A 20,888-nucleotide genomic window follows, 5' to 3' on the forward strand; every position below is an offset into this window, starting at 1 on the left:
GCAGTGCAAGTGATGGCACTTTTTGCTGGGTCTGAGCATACACCATCCTGGCTTCTAGATCAGGCTTTTTTCCAGTTGCCAAGAGGCCTGGAGAAAATGTCCTGTCCCTTTAACAAAGACTCAATGTGCGGGAATGTGCAGCTGAATTTTTTCATAGCATGGAAGTTTCTAAAAAAAACCATAACAGCCGATTAAGTTAAAGGGACAGGGCATTTTTTTCTTCAGGGCATTTTTTTCTTCAGGCAGCGGTACCCTATGCAAAGTGCTTGCTTCTAGAGAAATCAGAAAACAAGAGTTGCTGAGGGTTTCTTGGCAGGAAATCTGCTCATATGAGGAAAGAGCATTTTCTTTATTATGATTTCCCTCGTACAGTTGCTATTAGTGCCATTTGATTGAAAAGACCACCAAAAGGAATATCCTGTTGTGAGCAGATGTGCAGCACATGTATATTCCCTAAACTGTTTGAAGCTTTGTTGGGGATGCTGTAGCTATATATTACTGCAGTAAGCAGGGGGTTAAACTATGACCTCCAATATGTTTTCCAGGATGTTATGCTCTAGGGGGGGGGGGGGGGCGAGTTCCAAAAATCTGAACAACACTGCATCCAATACAACTGTATTTGTTCTGACTTTATGGGAAAATCCTCAACTTAAACTCAAACTGGCTGTCAGACAGGAAGAAAAAGAGTGTGTGATGGTTTGTGCCGTCTCCCCCCCCCTTTACGATACAGCTGGACAAGCCCTTCCCACATATGGTGCTATTTTGTTTCAGATTAAGTTTGCTGGTAGAATCCCAAGGGTTTATTGGCTGCCTGTTAGCTCTTCCTTCTTTTCCTCCATGCATCTTGGGATGAAGGAAGACAGCTCACTGCCCATTTAGAGGAACTAACCTTATGAGAAGTTGTGGTTTCACTCTGTTACAAAGAAGGACAATACAGTTTAACCCATGATGCAGCCCAATCAGATTCACCCCCTTGCCTGATGGTTGACTTGCATAGGGAGCTATTTTAGCTTGGCACTTCTCAGAGTTTACTCTTTTACTTTGTCTTGCGTGGCTGAATAGCCAGACCTCACACTCCCACCTAGATCTAAGATAAAGCAAGTAATTTCCAAACGCTTAATTATTATTTGCTATTTAAATTAGTTACTTGAAGGGGGCAATCATTATGCAGGAAAAAAATTTAACAAGAAGGGTGAATGCCTTAATTTTTTAAAATTACAGTTGTTTTGTATGAAGTTAGGATGTGGTAATTCAGTAGCAAGAAGCAAGATATTGACTTTGCACTTACTTAGGGTTTGTTGCTTGACATTTTTGTGGGTCTCTGTAAATAAATGTTAGTAGCAAGTGGCTGAAATCAAAAGTGCATCAGTGTGTTGAGGTATGTGAGTAGCTCAACTGTAAGAGTGTCCCATATACTTGACAACCTAGTCCTGCACAATCTGGAAGATGTTCTTCCTAATCCCAGAATATGGAGAACAGTTATTAATAGTAAAAGGTACTCTAGATATGGTTAGAGGTTATTCTTCACAGGCAATCCTAGGACTAAACCAGTGCATTGAAAATAGGTTATAATACTGAGTGCTGGGCCATGTCTCAGATTAAACTCTGTCCATGTTCTTGATTTATTTCCAATTAAAGGGGGGGGGGAAGAATGGTGATATAATGGGAGAGCACAGGGTATTGCATCTATAAGGGACAGTAAGATAGTTTGTCTATTGCACAGTTTATTGTACCCATAATTTCCCTTTTTACTGAAATATCCTCTACCTCTGTAATCTGTAAATTAAAATAATAAAAGAACAAAATAACAACAATATAATAAAAAAGAATAATATTTTTGAGAAGTTGAAGTGATTAAGGGGGGGATCCTTGTAAATATTTCCTGATGCTTTAAAAACTTTGCTGTGGAGAAGAGTTGGTTTATACTCCACTCTTCACTACCTGAAGGAATCTCAGAGCATCTTACAGTCACCTTCTCTTCCCTTCCTCTCTCCACAATAGACATCCTGTGAGGTAGGTGGGGCCAAGAGAGTTCTGAGAGAATTGTGACTGACCCAGGGTCACCCAACTGGAAGAGTATGGAATCAAACCTGGCTCTCCAGATTAGAGTCTGTTGCTCTTAACTATTACACTCACGCTTCCCTTAAAAAACACATGAACTGAAGACTTTATCCCATGTGGTCTTGATTAATTTTTGAATGAGAGATGTTGGAATAGCAAGGCGTTTTCATGCCATTTTCCCTATCTATGGTTGCATCAACACATCACTGTATAATGTCACATAATTTGGCTTTAGCAGTAATTGATCTCCTGGAGTGTCTTGTCAACACAGAACTGCAGATGTACAATATGCAACTAAGTGTATGAACAAAATAGCTACATTTCTCAATATGGAAACCATTACCCAGTGTGCCTGCTTAATGCTCTTTCCTTTATAAATGTTCTATAAATTGTAGTGTGACAAATGGATTCCTGCTCCCATCCCTCTTAAGTTGTAGTCTTCAACCTGCTGAAAAGATCATCTGCTGCACCTAACTGTGCTATCGTAAGAACCTTTCCTGGGAGGAATCCACATTGAATATTTTTCTGTAGGATTCTTAGTAGACTTTCTTAGGATTACATTGTAAATGATGCAGGGGGCACATTCACTTTGTTATTTAAAACACATAATTCCTATCTTTGTTTCAAAGTACAGAATGTTCACATGCCAATTTCTTCCAGTCAAATTTTGGAAATGATCCTATGTATACCTATATGGAAGTAAGCTCTGTTGCAGTTTGTGGAGCCGTCTCCTAATGAGCGTGCATAGGACTGCAGCGTTAAGACTTACAAGAATCTATTTGTTTGCAACAAGGTTTGTAACAGCAAAACATTTGTATATCAGGTTTTGTTTGCATATTTTAGCAAGTGAATGTTTAATCATATGCTGACACAGTATGAGCCTTATGTGTATATTGTGCCTTTGCTTGAACAAGTGAGTATCTGAGCACCATTCATAATTGTGTAATCCTTTTGTGGTTGCCTCTTGTCCAGTAGAAGTCTGGTGTCATTTAGGGTTTTAACAAACTTAATACACAGAAACTGGCAGATGAATATCTGCACATCAAATAGTTGTAAAAGAGCTCAGCTATGTAGCCTGTTTTTAAAAATGGCAGTCCCACATTTATCATACATTTTCTGGAAGTTGCTTAATTTCACCATTTGCAGAAATGAGTGGCTCTTGCATTTTTGATTTCCAGTAATTTAAATGACATGTGAAACAGAATTAATAGACAATCATAGATTGTCATTCCTCTCCCCCCACTCACTCTGTTCATGTGTCTTTAACAACAGCCTTACATAAAGAAATGAAGCATGCAAACCTTTTCCAATTACTACTTCCTATGGCACCCAAATCATTACCTGTTTAATGTTTAAAATCAATGCACCTTTAAAAAGTAGAAAAGCAGGATGAATAGACCAGGGGGCAGCTTCCAAATGACTCTGCAAATATAGGCTGCGATCACACTCACTAAATAACGCACTTTAAATCCACTTTCCAACTGGATTTTACTGTATGTACTGGCAAAATCTAGTTGGAAAGTGCATTGAAAGTGCATTATTTAGTGTGTGTGATCACAGTCATAATGAGTTCCTTTGAGTAGACAATGACATGAGCAGTTGTGCAATCCCTTCAGGTGGGCACTGGGCAGCAGGATGAAGGCAGCCAAGGGAGTCCTTAATAGCTGTGGAGAAGAGCTGCACCTAACCTTGCAGACCAGGGTTTCAAGAATGTGAAGGAAAGCCTCCCTATGAATACATGACCTCATCTGAGAGACATCCCACTCCCATTTGGAACCTGTGTGTCTCTTCAGGTCCTCCCAGCATCTCGTCAAAATCCTCTAGTGAATTGGCCACCACTTGGGCTTGCTCCTAAGATAGCAGCCCCAATTCTTCAGAACTCCCTGCCTGGCAAACGTAAAGGGCCCCCACTTTGGCCCAATATTGTCATGCCTTGTTTAGATGAGCCTTTGACATATAATAGTCTATGAATATCTGTCAGTGGAGGAAAATGTGCGTTTGGTGCTGATATTAGCCTTGTGAAGTCAATCTGGATTTTTTCCTCTTTTTTTGCCTGCTACTTTCGATTGACTTGTAAGTCCACCTCCAGTCACTTCATATGGCAAGAAAACAGGGTGGCATAAAAATGTCTTAACCATTAAGAAAATTCACAGTTGCTCACTATGGTACTAACTTCTGCAGCACCATCAGAGTAACTAGCATGGCCTATTCGATTTGCAAAAACACGAGAGGGAAAAGGACCTTGATATTGAATTGAGGATGGCTTGTTGTGCAAAATAGTTGTGGTTGTGTAATTTCTGCCCTTTCCAAATAACACTAGACTAGGCAGCTGGGCTTCCTTTTTGTGTTATCAATTTCTCTTTAGGAGCTAGGAGAGAGGAAAGCAGAGCATGGAAAGGTATGCAGCCCCATAAACTAAATTAATCCATGTGAGAGCGGCTAATTTATAGAAGGGAGAAAAGAGATGGCTCTGCCACTCTCAGCACTTTCCTAAAACAGATTGGTTTCGCTGCTTTTGAAGGGAGGTTACAAGGAAAGGGAAGTCTGTCTCTCTTGCCATCTTCTCTTTATGTAATCTTTAACTTAGTAACCTACCTACACTTTATGCTTTTTATAGAGCTACAAACTTTAGAAGATGGATATAGTCTAGATCCACAGTTAATGTCTTGCATTGAGAAGTTGAAATGCAATTGAGTTATATTGCAGTGGTTCCGTAGCAACTCCTGTGGATAAAAGGAAATACTGGATTTCTCATGAGATTCAATGCACATTAATTTCTATTAAGTCTCATGAATTTCAAGGTGGTTAAATGCGGACAAGAGTGCGGCCGAAAGAATACCAAACAATTGCTCCATAAAAGCTGCTGTTTGTGGCAGTAATTCCCATCCCACAAGTTAACAGAGCAGGCTATGGATTTTCTCTAAGACTGGGGGCAATGGAGAAAGGAAGGACTGGTCCTATGAGAGAAATTTCTGGATTCCCAGCATAGAAACAATGGGAACCAAGGGTAGGGTAAGTGATCTTCGTACGCGTGTTTGCTTTAAGTTTGAAGTCTGTTTCAGAGTTGTTACTTGAGAATCTTGGAAATAATTTGCATGGTGAAGTTTGTGTCATTTCCAGCTTGACAGTACAGGAAAGGCATGATGTGGTGGCCAAATCAGGATGTGGAAAGCAACCCCCCCCCCCCATTATAGTGGCTCTGATTTTTAGGAAAAGCATGAAGATCCGCAAGTACCCACTATTTCCTTCAAATTAGTTCTTCTCTATTGTGTATACATGCGCAAATTCCTCTTGCTGTTGAATACAGCTTTATTAAAAGATCTTGGCCTCAAGTATCTTTTAATGGGATTTGCTGTTTTATTTCGGTTTTAACTGAAAACGTTTCTACGATTGTAAGGTAACTTGAATCGCAAGGCCGAGTGGAATATATTTTGATAAACTACAGTATTTACTCAAATGCAAGACTAGCCTTAGGAGCCCCATGGCACAGAGTGATGAGCTGCAGTACTGCAGTCCAAGATCTGCTCACAACCCGAATTTGATCCTGGCAGAAACTGGGTTCAGATAGTCAGCTCAAGGCTGACTCAGCCTTCCATCCTTCTGAGGTTAGTAAAATGAGTACCCAGCTTGCTGGGGGGAAAGTGTAGATGACTGGGGAAGGCAATGGCAAACCACCTTGTACAGAAATCTGCCAAAAAAAAGGTCATTTGGCGCCACTCCATGGGTTGGTAAATGACTCGGTGCTTGCACAGGGGACTACCTTTACCTTTTAAGATTAGTCTTTACAGGTATGCCATAAGAAAGAGGGGATCATCTTACATTGGCACACAAGTCATACTTCGGTCAAACATATAAATATATATATAAAATTTTAAGGGACCTGGCCATATTATATTCAGAATCATTTTCAAGTACAGCATCTTATCTACCTCTAGATGAAAGCAAGAATATATACTGTAGGAATACGCTATGTTACTATAGTGCTACTACTATAAAATGGATGCCTATAATGTGTTTTGAGCATTACTGGAACATATATAGAAGCTGATGCTTTGTTTTCACGTGAGAAAGTTAAATTTGTGACAGGCTACAATTAATTCCCAACAGGCTGGCTGTTCCTACTGTTCTCTTCCTCATATTTTCCCCAACTGCCACATAAGTACTTCATAGTGGGGACAGTGACTAGGGGTACAACATCAGCACGCAGTGGGCCCTTCTGTTTGCCTGCAAAGAAACAGTACAGATCAAATGTGAAGGTTGGGTAAAGCTCCCAGTGGCCAGAGGTGCTTCAAAATTTTCCATGGATTCACTCTGTTTCTGTACCTTCAGTATTCATGTCAGATAAAGCAAGCTCCTTACTTCTACAGCTTCTTCTCTCTCACCTTCAGGAAATGGTATTTCCTGGAACCATTTACTTGCTAGAATCAAGCCTCATTATTGCTGTGATGACTTATAGTAGCAATTTTCAAACTTTAGTGACATGGAGACCATTTTATTTTTTAAAGATCCTAAATTCTCAGCTCCATTTCAGAGTGTGTAGCATACCCCATAGGCCTCAATGGTCTAGTGTCCGCAAAACAATACAGATCATCAATTACATTTTACAAATTTTGACTCCAGTGGCGCCTTTAAGACCACAAAGTTTTATCCAAGGTATAAACTTTCATGTGCAAACACACTTCTTCAGATATGCTTGCACTCAAAAGCTCACATTCTGAATAAAACTTTGTTGGTCTTAAGGATGCCACTGGACTTAAACTTTGTTCTGCTGTTTCAGACCAACACAGCTACCCAACTGAATCTATTTTACAAACAAGTAAAATGCATTTGTTGCCTATGCATGATGTACACATAGGGTGTGCATTTGGATCTACTGAAGCCAAAAATATACCAGAAAAATACCTTATTGGTATTTTGGGGTACACTTTGGCTCCCCAAATTTATTCAGGTTTTTATGGGAAAACCGGGGCGAGGGGGGGGACCCTGAGAAAGTCTTTGATATATTCAGGAATTTTGGGTAGATCTGAAAACAGTGGAAGAGGCAGGAACAGATTGCTCCAGCTTCTCAGCTGTTTGTGAGGCAGGCTCATAAAGGTATTGCAGAAGTCAGCTCAAGGATCAGCTGGGGTGGCAGAGAGCTGAGACTCCACACCAGCACAGCTTTATGTTGCCTTCTCCTGTTGCCTGGTTTAAACTGATTAGCAGGAGAGGGCAGCCCAGCTGCAATTGTCTGTGCCCAGAGGATCCAATCACTCCCCACTGCCACAACTTTGAGCTGCCTTCTTCTTGGGTTTACTGGACCTGTAACAGTATTTGAAGTCAGGACTTTTTGAGAATCCCAAAAGTTTTTTTGGGACCAGTAGACCTGAACTGAAGAATACCAGTAAAAGAAAAATTGCATACCCCTATGTACACGTAAGGTCTTGGAAGGTAGCTGAATTTATAGGGCCACAACTCAAGTTCTAATCAATCCCACCTCTTGATTGGAAGAACCTTTGCACTGGAAGCAGCAAGGAACTTGCTTGTTGGGTTGGATAACTTCTACAGCTGCTCATATAAAATGACTAATGTGTCAAATTTAAGTGAGAACTGCTTATTACTATCTATAGAAGCATTGTGGCTTCTCTTTCCATGTTGAAATACCTGGCTTTCAAAAATAAAGGGACAGAATAGTGTTTATAATCAACTGACATTATGAAAGTTAGTCCCATAGAAGAGTTTGGGCATTTAAGGGCTACAGCCTGATCTCGTTTGAGGAAGTATACCCAACTACCAGTTAAACCCACAATTTTTTTTTACATCAATTTTTTCACTGACACATTTTTCTACAGGAGAGAAAGTACTGCATGTTTATGGGAGGATACAGCACATGTAACTCACTCATAAGTAACCATTCTCCTAAAACACTGCTGAAACAGTACAGCAGTTTTTGAAGTTCATGGGCAGTATTTACTCAAATGCAAGACTAGTTTTCCTCTAAGCATGCCATAAAGAGGGTGGGGAAGGAGTCATTTTCTATTTACATACAAGTTCAAATTATGTCCAGTAATATTTTTGTGTTTATAACATGTTTAGGGGTGTCATCTTACATTCAGGGCAGTCTTCATTTTGAGTAAATATGGATATAAGACACAATGGGGTGGATTCCTGCTCATGCTCCCATCCCACAAGGCAGGTTCATAAATGCCCAGCACAGCCTTTTCGGGGGGTTAAAAGGGACCCGTTTTCACCAGTAGAAAAACTGGATGAATCCAAACCCTCCCCCCCATAGGATTAAATTGAGATTGTTGGCAGCATTTTAAGTTAATTTTGTTTCTATGGGTTAATGCAAAAATGATTTCAAGTTTCTCAACCAGAATGCACAGCTGCTTGAACTATGAAGAATGTTGAACTTTTCAGCCACTTTGGCTAGCAGTGTTCATAGCTACTGAATACACATGAAGCTAAAGCTCCTGGCAGCACTGAAAGAGTTATTTCTGTTACCATACTATCTAGGAACCCCTTAAAATGAATGTTCTTTGAAGGTATATGTGACTGCAGTATTAAAACATAACTTCTCTCATGCTGTAGCACATTAAGCCTGACTCTGAAACTAATCAATCCAGAAATGAACAAGGCAAAGAATCTTGCAGACCCTTTACTCTTAGTAGCTCATGCACACAACCAGCCAACAGGATTTCTCAGCTTTAGAACTCAACATGAAATCTTTCTCAAATGCTTAGGAGCCCTTTGCAAATGCTTTACATAATTTTAATGTATTTACCATGAGACATATGCATCAGTATTATACCATCTAATTTAATGGGCATGAAAACCTTAAGACTACAAAAAAGCCCCAGGTGTCCCTTATTAGCACTTATTCATAGAAAGAGGCTCTCTTCAAACCAGCACTACTTGTTACTGTAAGACTGGACTGCCACTCTTCCAGTGTGCCTGCAACCTCCATTACTCCCCAAATTCTTCAATCGCATGGCCTGTCACCCTGAGAGAGAAAGGTGCCTGAGGCTGTATGACTCAACTCCTCATTCTGTTCCAACATTCAGAGTATGTTCCAGACGTTCTTTGAGCGATGAGATTGTACTCAAGTTAAACATGCAAATAAGATCCCACCTGGACAGTAAAATAAATTGTTGTAGTTTCCACAGCAAATGGAAGCAAATACAGAGTCATAGCAAATGGACATTGAAAATCTTCATTACAGCCCAAAATAACAAATTAAAAAAAAGAGAGACAATGGTATGTTGCTACACATTAAGAAAATCTCCAAATACTGACTGGTAAAGGCTGTTGCAAAAAGCATACCATCTTCTTTCCCCATTTTAAAATAAGCACCAATAGTCGGGAAAAGGAGAAGGGAAGCATTAAAAATCAGTCTGTCTCACACAGTTTATTTAACAATAGGTAATAAGAAATCAATTTTAACAGTCTATACAGTGATCGAAAGTTCGTATTTATAAGTAATCAACTTTAATTGCATGATTTACAACATTTGAGGGTTTTTTGCTTTCTATTTTCAAGTTTTACAGAAAATGGAAGAGGAGGAAAAGGGAAGGGAGGGAAAGAGAAAGCAAGCGTAAAGAAGAAACCCCAGGGATTCTCTCTCAGGTTAAAATTTATACCCTTGGAATAGTTTCTTACCCTCTTTATTTTTTCCTTTGTTAGATGTAAAAATAACAAAAAAATTCTTTCAAGAAAACAAACCACAATATATATACTACATCCATTTGGCAGCTGCCCTGTGTATTTGCAAAATGTCTTCTCTCTACATGTACAAATTTTTAATACTTGAAGTTTAAGCTCAGACTCTGGTATAGAAAATTCTTGGAGGACAAAAGTAGACTTCGGGAGGGAGACTGGGTTACTTAATTTTTTACAAGTTTAAAAGAATTGACATCTTTCCAACCAAAGAGGAAAAACTGGTATTTATCTTTAATATATATTTATATATATATGCACTGTATTTTTAAAGCAACATTCACCCTTTTTGTCCTCCAGTTTAAGGAAATGTTCTCCTGTGGTTTTTTTTTTCTTTTCTTTTTTGCAGTAGATGTGTGGAAAAAACAGAATAGGGAAAATGTTAACCATCTGCATCAGTAAATAACTATCAATATTACATATTTCATTAATTTAAAAAAAAATAAAACCTATTGGAGGCAAGAGAAGGGGGCCATTTGGTCAGCAGCCAAATAACTATCTGCCTCCCAAGTGCCTCCCCAATGCACGCAAAGGGAAAACAAAAACAAGGGGTGGGGAAAGGACTGGTTATTGACTCCAGCCATAACAAAAATATATTTTCTTTGTATTGTATTGTCCCTCAGGTTCATTTTGTTGGTTTCTTGTGTTTAAAACCAAACACTACTGCTGCAGAGTTCAGATGTGTTCCAGGGAAAATTGTTATTTCTGCTAAGAAAGATTCAAAAAAATTGTCTTCAGTACAAAAAGTCTTGAGAAAATAAGTTCTTTTTTGCTCCCAAAATGCTACAATGTGTCTTAGTGTATGTCTAGTGTACTCTGTGAAAGGTTTGAATTCAAGTCTGAATTATCTGAGCTGAGCCCCAGTTCTGTGGCACTTGCACCATGGAGGCCTGCCATGCCTGGATTACTAGCAAGCTGAGAAAGCATTGCACTCTGGTCCGGGCTGGCAAAGTGCCCTTGATCCATGGGGTTAGCCTGGGCAGCTACCAGTCCTGGATGTGGGGAGCTGGTCTGTGGGGAGACATGATGTGGAGAAGGCTGAGGCTGCATTCTAGGGGAAGGGCTAGAGTGTGGGGGCTGGGATTGGGGCCGTGGTGAAGGGACAGGCTGTGGAGAACGCACTTGATTGGCGAGTGAAGATGGAATCTGCTGGCCTTGTAAGTGTGGGGACTGGGCCTGGCTAGGGAGCATGTGCTGCTGGGGACTCATGGGATTAGGTTGAGCTGGTGATCCCATCTGCTGCTGGAGTAGCCTCTGCTGGAAGGCCTGCTGCAAGCTTGCTCCTGTTTCTGCGCTCATTGCTTGTGGAAGCTGGCTCATTTGTCCCATATTTCCTTGCTGCATCTGCTGCATGTGATGCTGCATCCGCTGCTGCTGCTGCTGGGTGTACCCGACTCCCTGGGGCTGCTGGAACTGGTTATGGTTGGCCATGCCTGGCCCCATCCCTGGTCCTGCTCCTTGTTGCTGCTGCTGCTGCTGGCGCTGTTGTTCAATCATCTGCTGTCGTCTCAACAGGAGTTCTCGGAACTGGGGAGACATTCCCGAGTGATTCATGTTCATTGGCTGTGCCTGAGGATTCATCCCACCCATGGCCTGCTGAGGTGGAGGCTGCTGGGGTGGTGATTGCTGGGGCATGCTGGGTCTCTGGACTCCGGCTTGCATCGGATTCATGTTCTGCATGGCTGGGTTTGGGTGCACCCCTTGCTGCCCTGGCATGGCCTGCTGCTGTTGCTGCTGCTGCTGCAGCCCTGCTTGATGCTTGACCCGCTCTTTGATGAAGGCAGCCAACAGCTGAGGGTTGGAGTGCAGGATGTTAAGCACCTGCTGCTGCTGCATGGGAGAGCTGGGAGACCTGAGAGTCCGCAGCAGGTTTTGTATGGCTGCCTGGGGCAGAGAACTTCGTCTTGGCTGAGCTGTACCTGGCACCTGACCCATTCCTGGCTGTGGAGACATATTCATGGGCTGCCCTGGCTGGGCCACTGACATCATGGGTGGTCTCTGCATTCCTGGCTGCAGCTGTGGAGGCTGGGGCAGCCCTCCTTGGGCCCATGCTGGCTGCTGCTGAATTCCTGTTGGTCCCATCCCTTGATCTATGTGGCCACCAGGTCCTCTGGCCATTTGAGGAGGGGTTACACCCATAGGCTGTATTGGATTCATTTGGGGCATCTGATGTTGAATTGGCCTCTGGAAAATGGGAACGTGAGCCATCTGCCGCTGGTGATCGGCTACTCGCTGGATCTGCATGGCTATTTCTACTGCAGCTGGAGGAGGACCCTGGATAGATGGCTGAGCAGTTTGAGGAGTTGTTGGAGGAGTTACCTGGCCACCTGCCTTGCCCTGGGACACAGCACCCGAAGACTGATTTCTTGACAGACTATATGAAGGAATAGTATTGGGAAGCGTAGGCTGTGGCTGTGAGACAGGCTGAGTTTGAGGTTGCAGCTGTGCAGTCTGAGAAGTTGGTGTCTGTGGGCCTGTTGGAGTAGTCGGTGTGGCTGGCGTGGGGGAGGGCAACCCTTGCTGTTGGCCTACTATGCCGGTCCTCTGCATGCTTGCCATTCTTCTTCGGAGCATCTGGGCCTGCTGCAGGCGATGCTGAAGCTGCTGTTGACGGAGCTTGTGTTTGATGTTGAGGCAAAAGGGCACTGGGCACTTGTTCTCCTGGCAGTGCTTAGCGTGATAGCAGCAAAGAGCAATGAGCTGCTTGCAGATTGGGCACCCGCCGTTGGTTTTGCGCTTGCAGCCTTTGGTGTGCTGGACGACCCTCTTCATCTTCTGACAGGACGGCAGTGAACAGTTGGCATTGCGACACTGGCAGGCATGGACCAAAGACTGGATGCAGCGCTGGATGCTGAGGCGACGTGAATCACCAGGACTCTGAGTGGTGGCTGTCTGTTGGTTGTTGCTTTCGTCATCAATGCCAAGGCCCAATTTCTCCATCTTGTGCTCATGGTTTTTAGTGTTATAGCATGTGATACACAGGTCATAATCCTGAAAACATAATGAATTAGTCAGATAATTGTCTATGTAGCTCAATAGAAACCAACACAATTTATCAAGTTTTTGAAATTCAAAGACTTCTCAGAAATTTACAACTGAGAGAAAAGCAAGCTGTCAACACAATCCAAAATTACTAATCGGGAAGCTGTCCAACTAATACACCTGAAATATATACCCATCCTAAACTAGATCCAATAGGAGTCTGACCTGATGAACAGAGACTGCAGAACCACCAGCCTTTAAGCTGGGAGACATGAAAGAACAGTCAATGGGCAGTGAGCTTCAGCAAGATGACACTCAGAGAAAGTGAAGGAAGAACAACAGGACAAATATGGATAGCAATTGATAGCTTCAGTGTTGTAATTACTTCAAAATGTACGAAGTCCACAGGCAAATATGGATTTCTACAAAGGGCCTTCAGAAGACACATTTCTAGTATAGCTCTGGCTGGAATATCCTAAGGAAGCTACTAATTCTGAAGCACAAGGAGACTGTTTTTTGAATGGGTTATCAATTTGGAAGGACATCACAAAGAAAACAACAAAACCTGGAGTGAGGGCTGTATGGTATGTTTGCCTAAATTTCCCAAAGTAATACCTAACAGTGGAGGTGATAATATTAAAGGCCACAAAAGTTATTCCCTCATCAAAACAAACAATCCCCCCACAACATGCTAGAAAACACCTGTCCTATTCTTTGGAGCTTTAAAGCAGGGGTCCCCAACTCCCGGTCTGTGGATTGGTCCCGGTCCGTGGCCTGTTAGCAACTGGGCTGTGAGTTGTATAATTATTTCATTATATATTACAATGTAGTAGGAATAATAATAATATGATTTTGGATTCATATCCTGCCCTCCACTCCGAATTTTAGAGTCTCAGAGTGGCTCACAATCTTCTTTACCTTCCTCTCCCACAACAGACACCCTGTGAGATGGATGGGGCTGAAAGAGCTCTCCTGAGAAGCTGCCCTTTCAAGGACGACTCTGCGAGAGCTATGCCTAACCCAAAGCCATACCAGCAGCTGCAAGAGGAAGAGTGGGAAATCAAACCAGATAAGGGTCTGCACACTTAATCACCACACCAAACTAATTGAAATAATGTGCACAATGGTATCATCCCAAAACCATCCCCCCCTTCTCTGGTCCATGGAAAAAATGTCTTCCACAAAACCAGTCCCTGGTGCCAAAAAGGTTGGGGACCACTGCTTTAAAGTGCCTGCCATACTTGCCAGTCAGAAACTTAGTCTTTACACAATATGTAATCACAAAACACAGCAAGACGACTAGTGGCTCCTATTTTGAAGTGAGAAGTGTTTCTGCTGCATTCTAAACTGTTCCAGCATGTACAGCATAAGGGCTCTGAACCAAGGCATAATCAGTGCTGTCAATACCGAACAGCTGACCAAACGTACCTCACAGACAGTGCAGTGCCATCTCGTCTCCACATGGTGCTTGCACTCGTTGCAGGTGTAAACAAAACGGTCCTGGCTCTGAGTATGCAGCTCCACCAGCATGCACATAGTCGACCACATTGCCCTTCGCAGTGAGGAAAACTCCAGGTGTTTGTCTCTAGCAAGCGTGAGGAAGGCATCACGCCCATCCATCAAGTCACACGGAATGAGTGGATCAGGTTCAATGATAGGAGGCAGGGAATTGGCTGCAGGACCAGCAATTAGACGGATAACAAAGAATACCTGAAAGATAAAAGAGTGGCTAATTGGCTTATGATGTTCTAAATTAACAAAATAAGCACAACTATTTAGTTTTGCAAGCAGAATATGCTGCGCATGAACCTGCAAAGAGTTCAGCTTTTTTAACACTTTAAAACTTTACTAGATTCCAAGATTAAAAAAAAAAAATCTTAAAAAATGTGGGAAATTGAGGGCATTATTTAAAAAACAAAACATAAAGTGTAAAAAAAAAGTGTTGCTTGTTATTGACACAAGATTAAATTTGCAAGGGTCTGATTTGTGCAGCAAATATGACTTATTTGGCCATGACAGAATTCCACTCAGACAACCTAGAAGTAGTTCTCCTCCTGTTCTCTCGGCTCCCAGAGAAATATTGTTGCTTCATTCTCATTTGTCTAAATTCAACACTGTATGTTTTGCAAATTCCAAAGACTGTCTAGTTTAAAGTCACTACATGAGGTCAAATATAGTTTTGCATTTCCTCCTACCTCCTTGTGCTTCTCCATAGTGGCATACAGTTTCTGGGAGAGGTCATTGGAGACATTGGGCATTCCAGGCTTCTTTTTATTACCACGACTCAAGCTGCTCTTATTTTTACTCGTCTTCTTGTTGTTCTTCTTTTTGGCATTTTTACTATCTCCTTTGCTCACCTGAAAATTGAACCCAAAACTTAGGATGTGCCATTATCATTCTCACATTTCACTTACCTAGGATTCTACATTTCATGGACAATGAAGGCATCACCTAGAAGCAAATGAACTTGGCTTCCAAACTACTGGGTGGTGAGGCAAAGACACCAGTAGGCAGCCAACCAAACTGTACAGCATTATGTGGACAACATACTCCTACTCCCACCAGGCAAGTAGAATATGGAATGCACTTCAACTCTTAAGTCATTCCATAATGCTTTTTGTTGTTTCCTATTCCTTTGCTTTTTTACAATTAAGCCAGCTGCACACTTTAGAAAAGAAAACAATGAATAGCAGATAAAAAATGCAGGCTTCCTTACATCAGTGCTCTCATTGCTAGTGTTTTCTTCTCTCTTCCTCTCCTCCTCTTCCTGTTCTAGCTCCTTAATGCTCTCCTCTAGAACATTGGGCCAGAAGTCTCCTTCAAAATAAGGCAGTTCTTTTGCACTTGTTAAACGATCTTCTGTTGCCTGCTTAAAAATGTCCTGTAACACAAAATATTTGTCAGAAAAAAAAGGCTTGAGACACACACCCAAAAGGTCAGCTAGTTTCTTTCCAAAGCACTTTCCCCCCAACAGTTCTTCAGTGTTTATTTGGTTCAACAAAATATAGTTCTGGGGCATAAAAGGAAGGTATAATGTTCTGTCTACCCATTAATGTCAAAATACCACAAAGTGTCCAAATGCTTTCCAACATTTAAGGAATGACAGATTTCAAAAGTACTCAATTTTTTTTTCATAATTTTCTAGGAATAAACTTCTACTCCATGAACCCAAAATTTTGCTGCATCTGGTTCACAACCAACCTTGTAATCATGGACTATGCGCTCAGACACTGATTTGTCCAGCATCTTTTTGTACCACTCTTGCAATCGTTTGGGCTTGGGTATCTTCTGATCAGGAGGATGGCAATGGAAAATATAGTCATCTCCTTCACTGGGTGGGCAGGCCCAGATGTGTCCAGTTGTATACCTGATAGTATATATAAACAAAAAATTCCAGTCATTAAATTAAACTTTTCATTAAAATAGCATCCCAATAATAGCATCTCCCTTACCATCACCACACAGCTCAGAACCGTCACTCTGGAACACTTTGTAAACCTCCACTAAAGAGATTCTTAAAATGTATTCTAGTTGCCACAAGCAACCGAACTCTTATATAGTCTCTCACTTTGATGGTATATGCTCCAATGCACATCTAGATGCCAGCACATACACCTTAAGCTGCAACACTTCCCTTTTATCATCAAGTTACTAGAGAGTAAATGGATGGAAAGCTTACCCCAACTTCTTGACATACTCTAGGTATCCTATTAGTATTTCATGATAGACGGCAGTCCTCAAGCATTTAGGGCGGAAAAAATGAACACTGTCAAGGTAAGATATGTACACTCGCCTAGACAAAGGAGAAATAGTTAAGTCCAGGAGTAGTTTGCAATACTTAAAACACTCTTCCCGTCCTAATTTTCCATCTTTCAGATACATAAAAAGGTAAAACCCATGTTTCAACTATTGTACAACTGATTCCTGATTAACTGGCTCTGAGATTTTCTCTCCTTCAATTTTAAATTTCTATTTCAGTGCCTTTTCCCATCCATATTTGTCTAGTTCCCACTTGACCCTTTGTTAGAGCGCTCTCCCTAGTATTTGTCCAGATATGAGTTAAGCTGTAAACTGTATCTAGATTGCTCAAATGCTACTGGATTTGCAATAAAACCAAGGAGATAAAATTTGAATGTATGGCCACTAAAATCATATCACAAGAGAAACATCTCTGCAGTGCTCACAAAAATTAAGCTATCTCACCACTGCAAAGCTTACTTATGTTTGTCAGAAATGCAATTCTTAAGTTAAAGGCATTTATTAGTCTTTCCTCATTTTAAAGATTTCTTGTTCATCAAATTTTTAGAGAGATATGCTAGTATAAGTGACACAACACTGTATTAGCAGCAGAGTCAAGAAAGCATGTTATTAGTAGCTGATGGGAATAAAAAATGCTGTTGAATGAGTTTTACTTCAGCAAGATTCAACCCTAGGTTAAGTCAAGCTACTTCTATAATCTGTAAATTGATTTATGATGACTTTACTGCTATGTATGATTTTATTGTACTGCATTTGTATGTTGTGAGCCGCCCTGAGCCTGCTTGTGTGGGGAGGGCAGGATATAAATAAAAAGTATTATTATTATTATTATTATTATTATTATTATTATTCTACAAAGCAACCAGGTATACTGTATAAAGCAAACAAATCATGTTTTTGCTGGAGGTGAGAGAGAACTGGGGTTTGAGAGCCACATGCTATTGTGTAAAAGTTAACAGCTAGCAAAAACTCAGTTATGAGCAGGGTTTTTTTTTTTAGCAGGAACACACAGGAATGCAATTCTGGCTGGCTTGGTGTTGGTGGGCATGGCCTAAAATGCAAATGATCTCCTGCTGGGCTCCCCCCCCCCCCCAAAAAGCCCTGGTTATGAGAATGACACATTCACTGTCACAATGAAGTCCTTACCTCTGGTTGGGTTGTGGGCAATCTGACCCATACTCCTGAACATGCATACCGAAAAAGCACAAATCTACACCGTCAATTTCTTCAAAAGCAAAAAGGGCTTTTGTTCGATAAGGGAACTGTTCTGCCATCTCTCCACTATCTACAAATCTGTAAAATTTAAAGACATGATTAAAACACATTCCTCAGGGCCAGAAGTGACACAGCAAAATCAACAAAATGCACATAATCCAGTCATGTGTTAGGAGATTAAGGTAAAAAAATTAATGCACAAAAGTGCCTGCAACTATAGAAAAAGGAACACCACATTTCAGTGTAAACATCTGCTCTTCTCAGTAGACTGAGAATATTATGGAGGAGGTTGTCCCTCCATTCACCTCCACAGGAAAAATGTTCCAAGTGAACCCTCTGCATGGGAAGAATCTCTTAATTTTAGGACACAGCCGAAGAACAAGCAAACTACTATACTATAACCCTCCATCAAAACGAAGTGCACAGCATGGATGGGAGCTGGGACAGTGAGAATGCCCCAGGGTTTAACAGAAAGTTGTAGTGAAGGAGTAATGTATGCATGTTCCCAGTCTGTTCAATTACAGTCTCATTTCCTTTCAGTAAGTCTCCTCCAAAGAGGGGCATGATAGCCCTGGTCCACTAAGCAAGTACAAGTGTTCCTCTCTCTTGGCAAAGGAAAAGAGACTGTACTGAGATTCTAGGAGAAGTGTCCCACAGCACAGATGGGAACTCAGGGAAAGACAAGAAAAAGAACCCAACAATCCCAAAAGAACACCCTCTCCAGCAGGTTAACGATAGCACCAACAGTTTAGTAATCATCACAAGCAAGCCTAGGCTAAATGGAAGCACTCAGAATAGAACTGCTGCTTCCAGTATGTGAACTGGAAGAACCTTCATGGACTGGCCTCAGCAAGGTATGCAAGTAAGCTTCTCCCAAACCAATTGGATAAGAAAATGCCTATAGGCAGCCTTCCAAGATGGGTCTCAGTTCAGAAACTTAAATGGGTAATGTATCTGTTCAGTAAGTTGAGGGCTAATACCATAAGAAAGTTCCCACTCTTCACAGGAAATTTTTGCACTGAAGAACTGATTCTATCATCCTAATTTCTAGGAGATCATCTGTGGCTGCTTGAATTCTTCAGAAGGTATTTTTATTTCAGATGAACCAGTCGGGTAGTGCTGCTGCTAGCTCCAGCAAGTAACTTGACCTGACAGGTTTCTAGTATTTAGCAAAGGTTGCATGATCTCTAGGATATAGTCTGCCCTAATTAGCTAGTAGCTTGTCATTCAGGTGATAGAGGTCCTCTGTTGAGACTTGAAAGCAATGATATTGGATCTGCTGGCAATGCACTGTCTAAACCAAGAGGCTTGTAAAGCCTGGATTAGCAGAACACATACTAGAATCTGAGGGATAAAAAAGAACCTACTCTAAGTTTACAATTCTCTTTCTGAGAAACCAAAGACAATGCTTCCCCCCTCTCCCTTCACTTTCACAAGGGTTTTATCAAGACATTTCAACAGCTTTCAAATCCTTAAAAGGGGTAGAAGCTCGGCTGTCCTTGTGGGTCCCATCTACATTCATCTACATCTACACTGTTGTAATCATAGGCTTCTCCACACTAGTGGGCACTATGGGTATGGAAGAGACTTGTAGGGCACAGAAGAGACAAGTAGCCATGGTGGCCTCGTGGCTTGGTGCTGCGGCCTCATGCGGCTTATGAAGAGTGATCTCTTCTGAGTCTTTATTTTTCCACCCCATTTTTAGGTAGCACTGCCCCAAAAGTACATGTTATTACTAGGGCATCCACCAAAACAGTTTGAAACATGTCTCACTGAGAAAAGTACAGTATTTTTAAGCAGCGTTAGTTGCACAAAAGGAGGTTGTCATTTGCTTTTAAAAGGTTTTGCCTCAAAGCGCTAAGAATGAACTAATTTGCTCCCTAATGTCCTCCTTGGAGGTACCCACATCCTGATAAATGAAGGCCTAGTCAAATGAATAAATTAGGGACAAAAGTGCAGGCAAAACCAGCCAGCATTTGAAGGGCAGAGATGCTGGCCAGCTTTGTTTCTCCCTCCCTCATTGCCGAGGTTTCCCTCTCTTCCCTCCCAAAACTTCTTCCTTTTTCTTATTACATTACTTCTTATGAATCCTATTAACAGAGAAAGTAACAAGGTAGTACACTCAAATAAATAATTCATATAGTACTAGAGATTTCAAAGTGCCTGAACATGCATTGTTCCACTAATCAATATAAATCATTAGAATTCTCTGGAACACTGTGGGCAGAAGAATATTTTTAATGTTAGATCTGTTCCATCTTACCCTGTATATGACAATTCAACAGACAGTACCTACAACTGACTAAAAAGTTGTTTCTTTCCTTCTTCATGAAGGATATTAATATCTGATACAAATAGGCACCTTAATCACCCTATGATCAGAATCTGTGATGGAATGCAACCTACTTTCAAAAAACACCTATTGAATTAATTTGAAGTCCTTCAGTTTTGTAATAAGTGAGGTATAGCTGATAGAAATCAAGATTATTTCCAGAGGCCTAACTACATGCAGCAATAATGAAAACAAAAATAAAACTCATGTATAGAAAATGTTACATCATTAAGGATTGACAAACCATACCTTGCTTTCATTCCTGGTTTAACTTCTACAGTTTTCTCTGAAGTATGAACAACTCTAACAATTACTTCACCCGACTCAGGATGATTCTGTCTTCTCAGGAAATCATTCACTCTATTTTCCAAGAAAGTACCAAGCCTTGTGGTTGGTAACCCTACATAAACAAAAACAAAAACCCCCTCTTAATTTGCTGTAACACTAGCACACAAGAACAAAATTAGCCTTATAAAATGAAAAAAGTGTCCGCTTAACTTTTGGATACCAGTGATGAAGTCTCTTAGTCAATTAAAACTTTACCTGATCTATCCAATTAAGGGCTTCCCAGCTGAGGAACAATTAATTACCTGGATATCTGCTTTCCACAAAGTAATCTCATAAATGAGCACATGCATAACTAGCTCCCCACTAAAAGGGTGCTATTAGACATAAAACTTGACTCTGAAAGAAAGTTCCAGATTATTTTTTTTTTGGGGGGGGGGGCTGGCCCTGCTTATCTGATCAAACAATATCAAGGGTCCAACACTGTTATCAGCAGCAGCCAGCCATGTTTTTGTTTACACTTACTGTCAGAAGCTCACAAGTGACATATGAAAGCAAC

The 20,888-nt window shown here is 41.2% G+C and overlaps 1 protein-coding gene across 2 annotated transcripts in view; it reads right to left on the reverse strand.

Moving 5' to 3' along the window:
* Positions 1-9,429: 9,429 nt before the first annotated feature.
* EP300 (E1A binding protein p300) overlaps positions 9,430-20,888 on the reverse strand; it is a 124,130-nt gene continuing 112,671 nt past the window's right edge. For both annotated transcript variants that reach the window (XM_060245391.1, XM_060245390.1), the window contains exons 24-31: positions 20,294-20,444; positions 17,644-17,790; positions 16,418-16,531; positions 15,940-16,105; positions 15,455-15,619; positions 14,934-15,095; positions 14,167-14,448; positions 9,430-12,747 (exon numbers count right to left, since the gene is read on the reverse strand). In XM_060245391.1, coding sequence (XP_060101374.1) covers positions 10,552-12,747; positions 14,167-14,448; positions 14,934-15,095; positions 15,455-15,619; positions 15,940-16,105; positions 16,418-16,531; positions 17,644-17,790; positions 20,294-20,444 — 3,383 coding nt within the window. In that variant the 3' untranslated portion in view covers positions 9,430-10,551. The remainder of the gene's footprint in view (positions 12,748-14,166; positions 14,449-14,933; positions 15,096-15,454; positions 15,620-15,939; positions 16,106-16,417; positions 16,532-17,643; positions 17,791-20,293; positions 20,445-20,888) is intronic.

This window comes from Heteronotia binoei, chromosome 8, assembly GCF_032191835.1.
Source record: "Heteronotia binoei isolate CCM8104 ecotype False Entrance Well chromosome 8, APGP_CSIRO_Hbin_v1, whole genome shotgun sequence".
Taxonomy (NCBI): domain Eukaryota; kingdom Metazoa; phylum Chordata; class Lepidosauria; order Squamata; family Gekkonidae; genus Heteronotia; species Heteronotia binoei.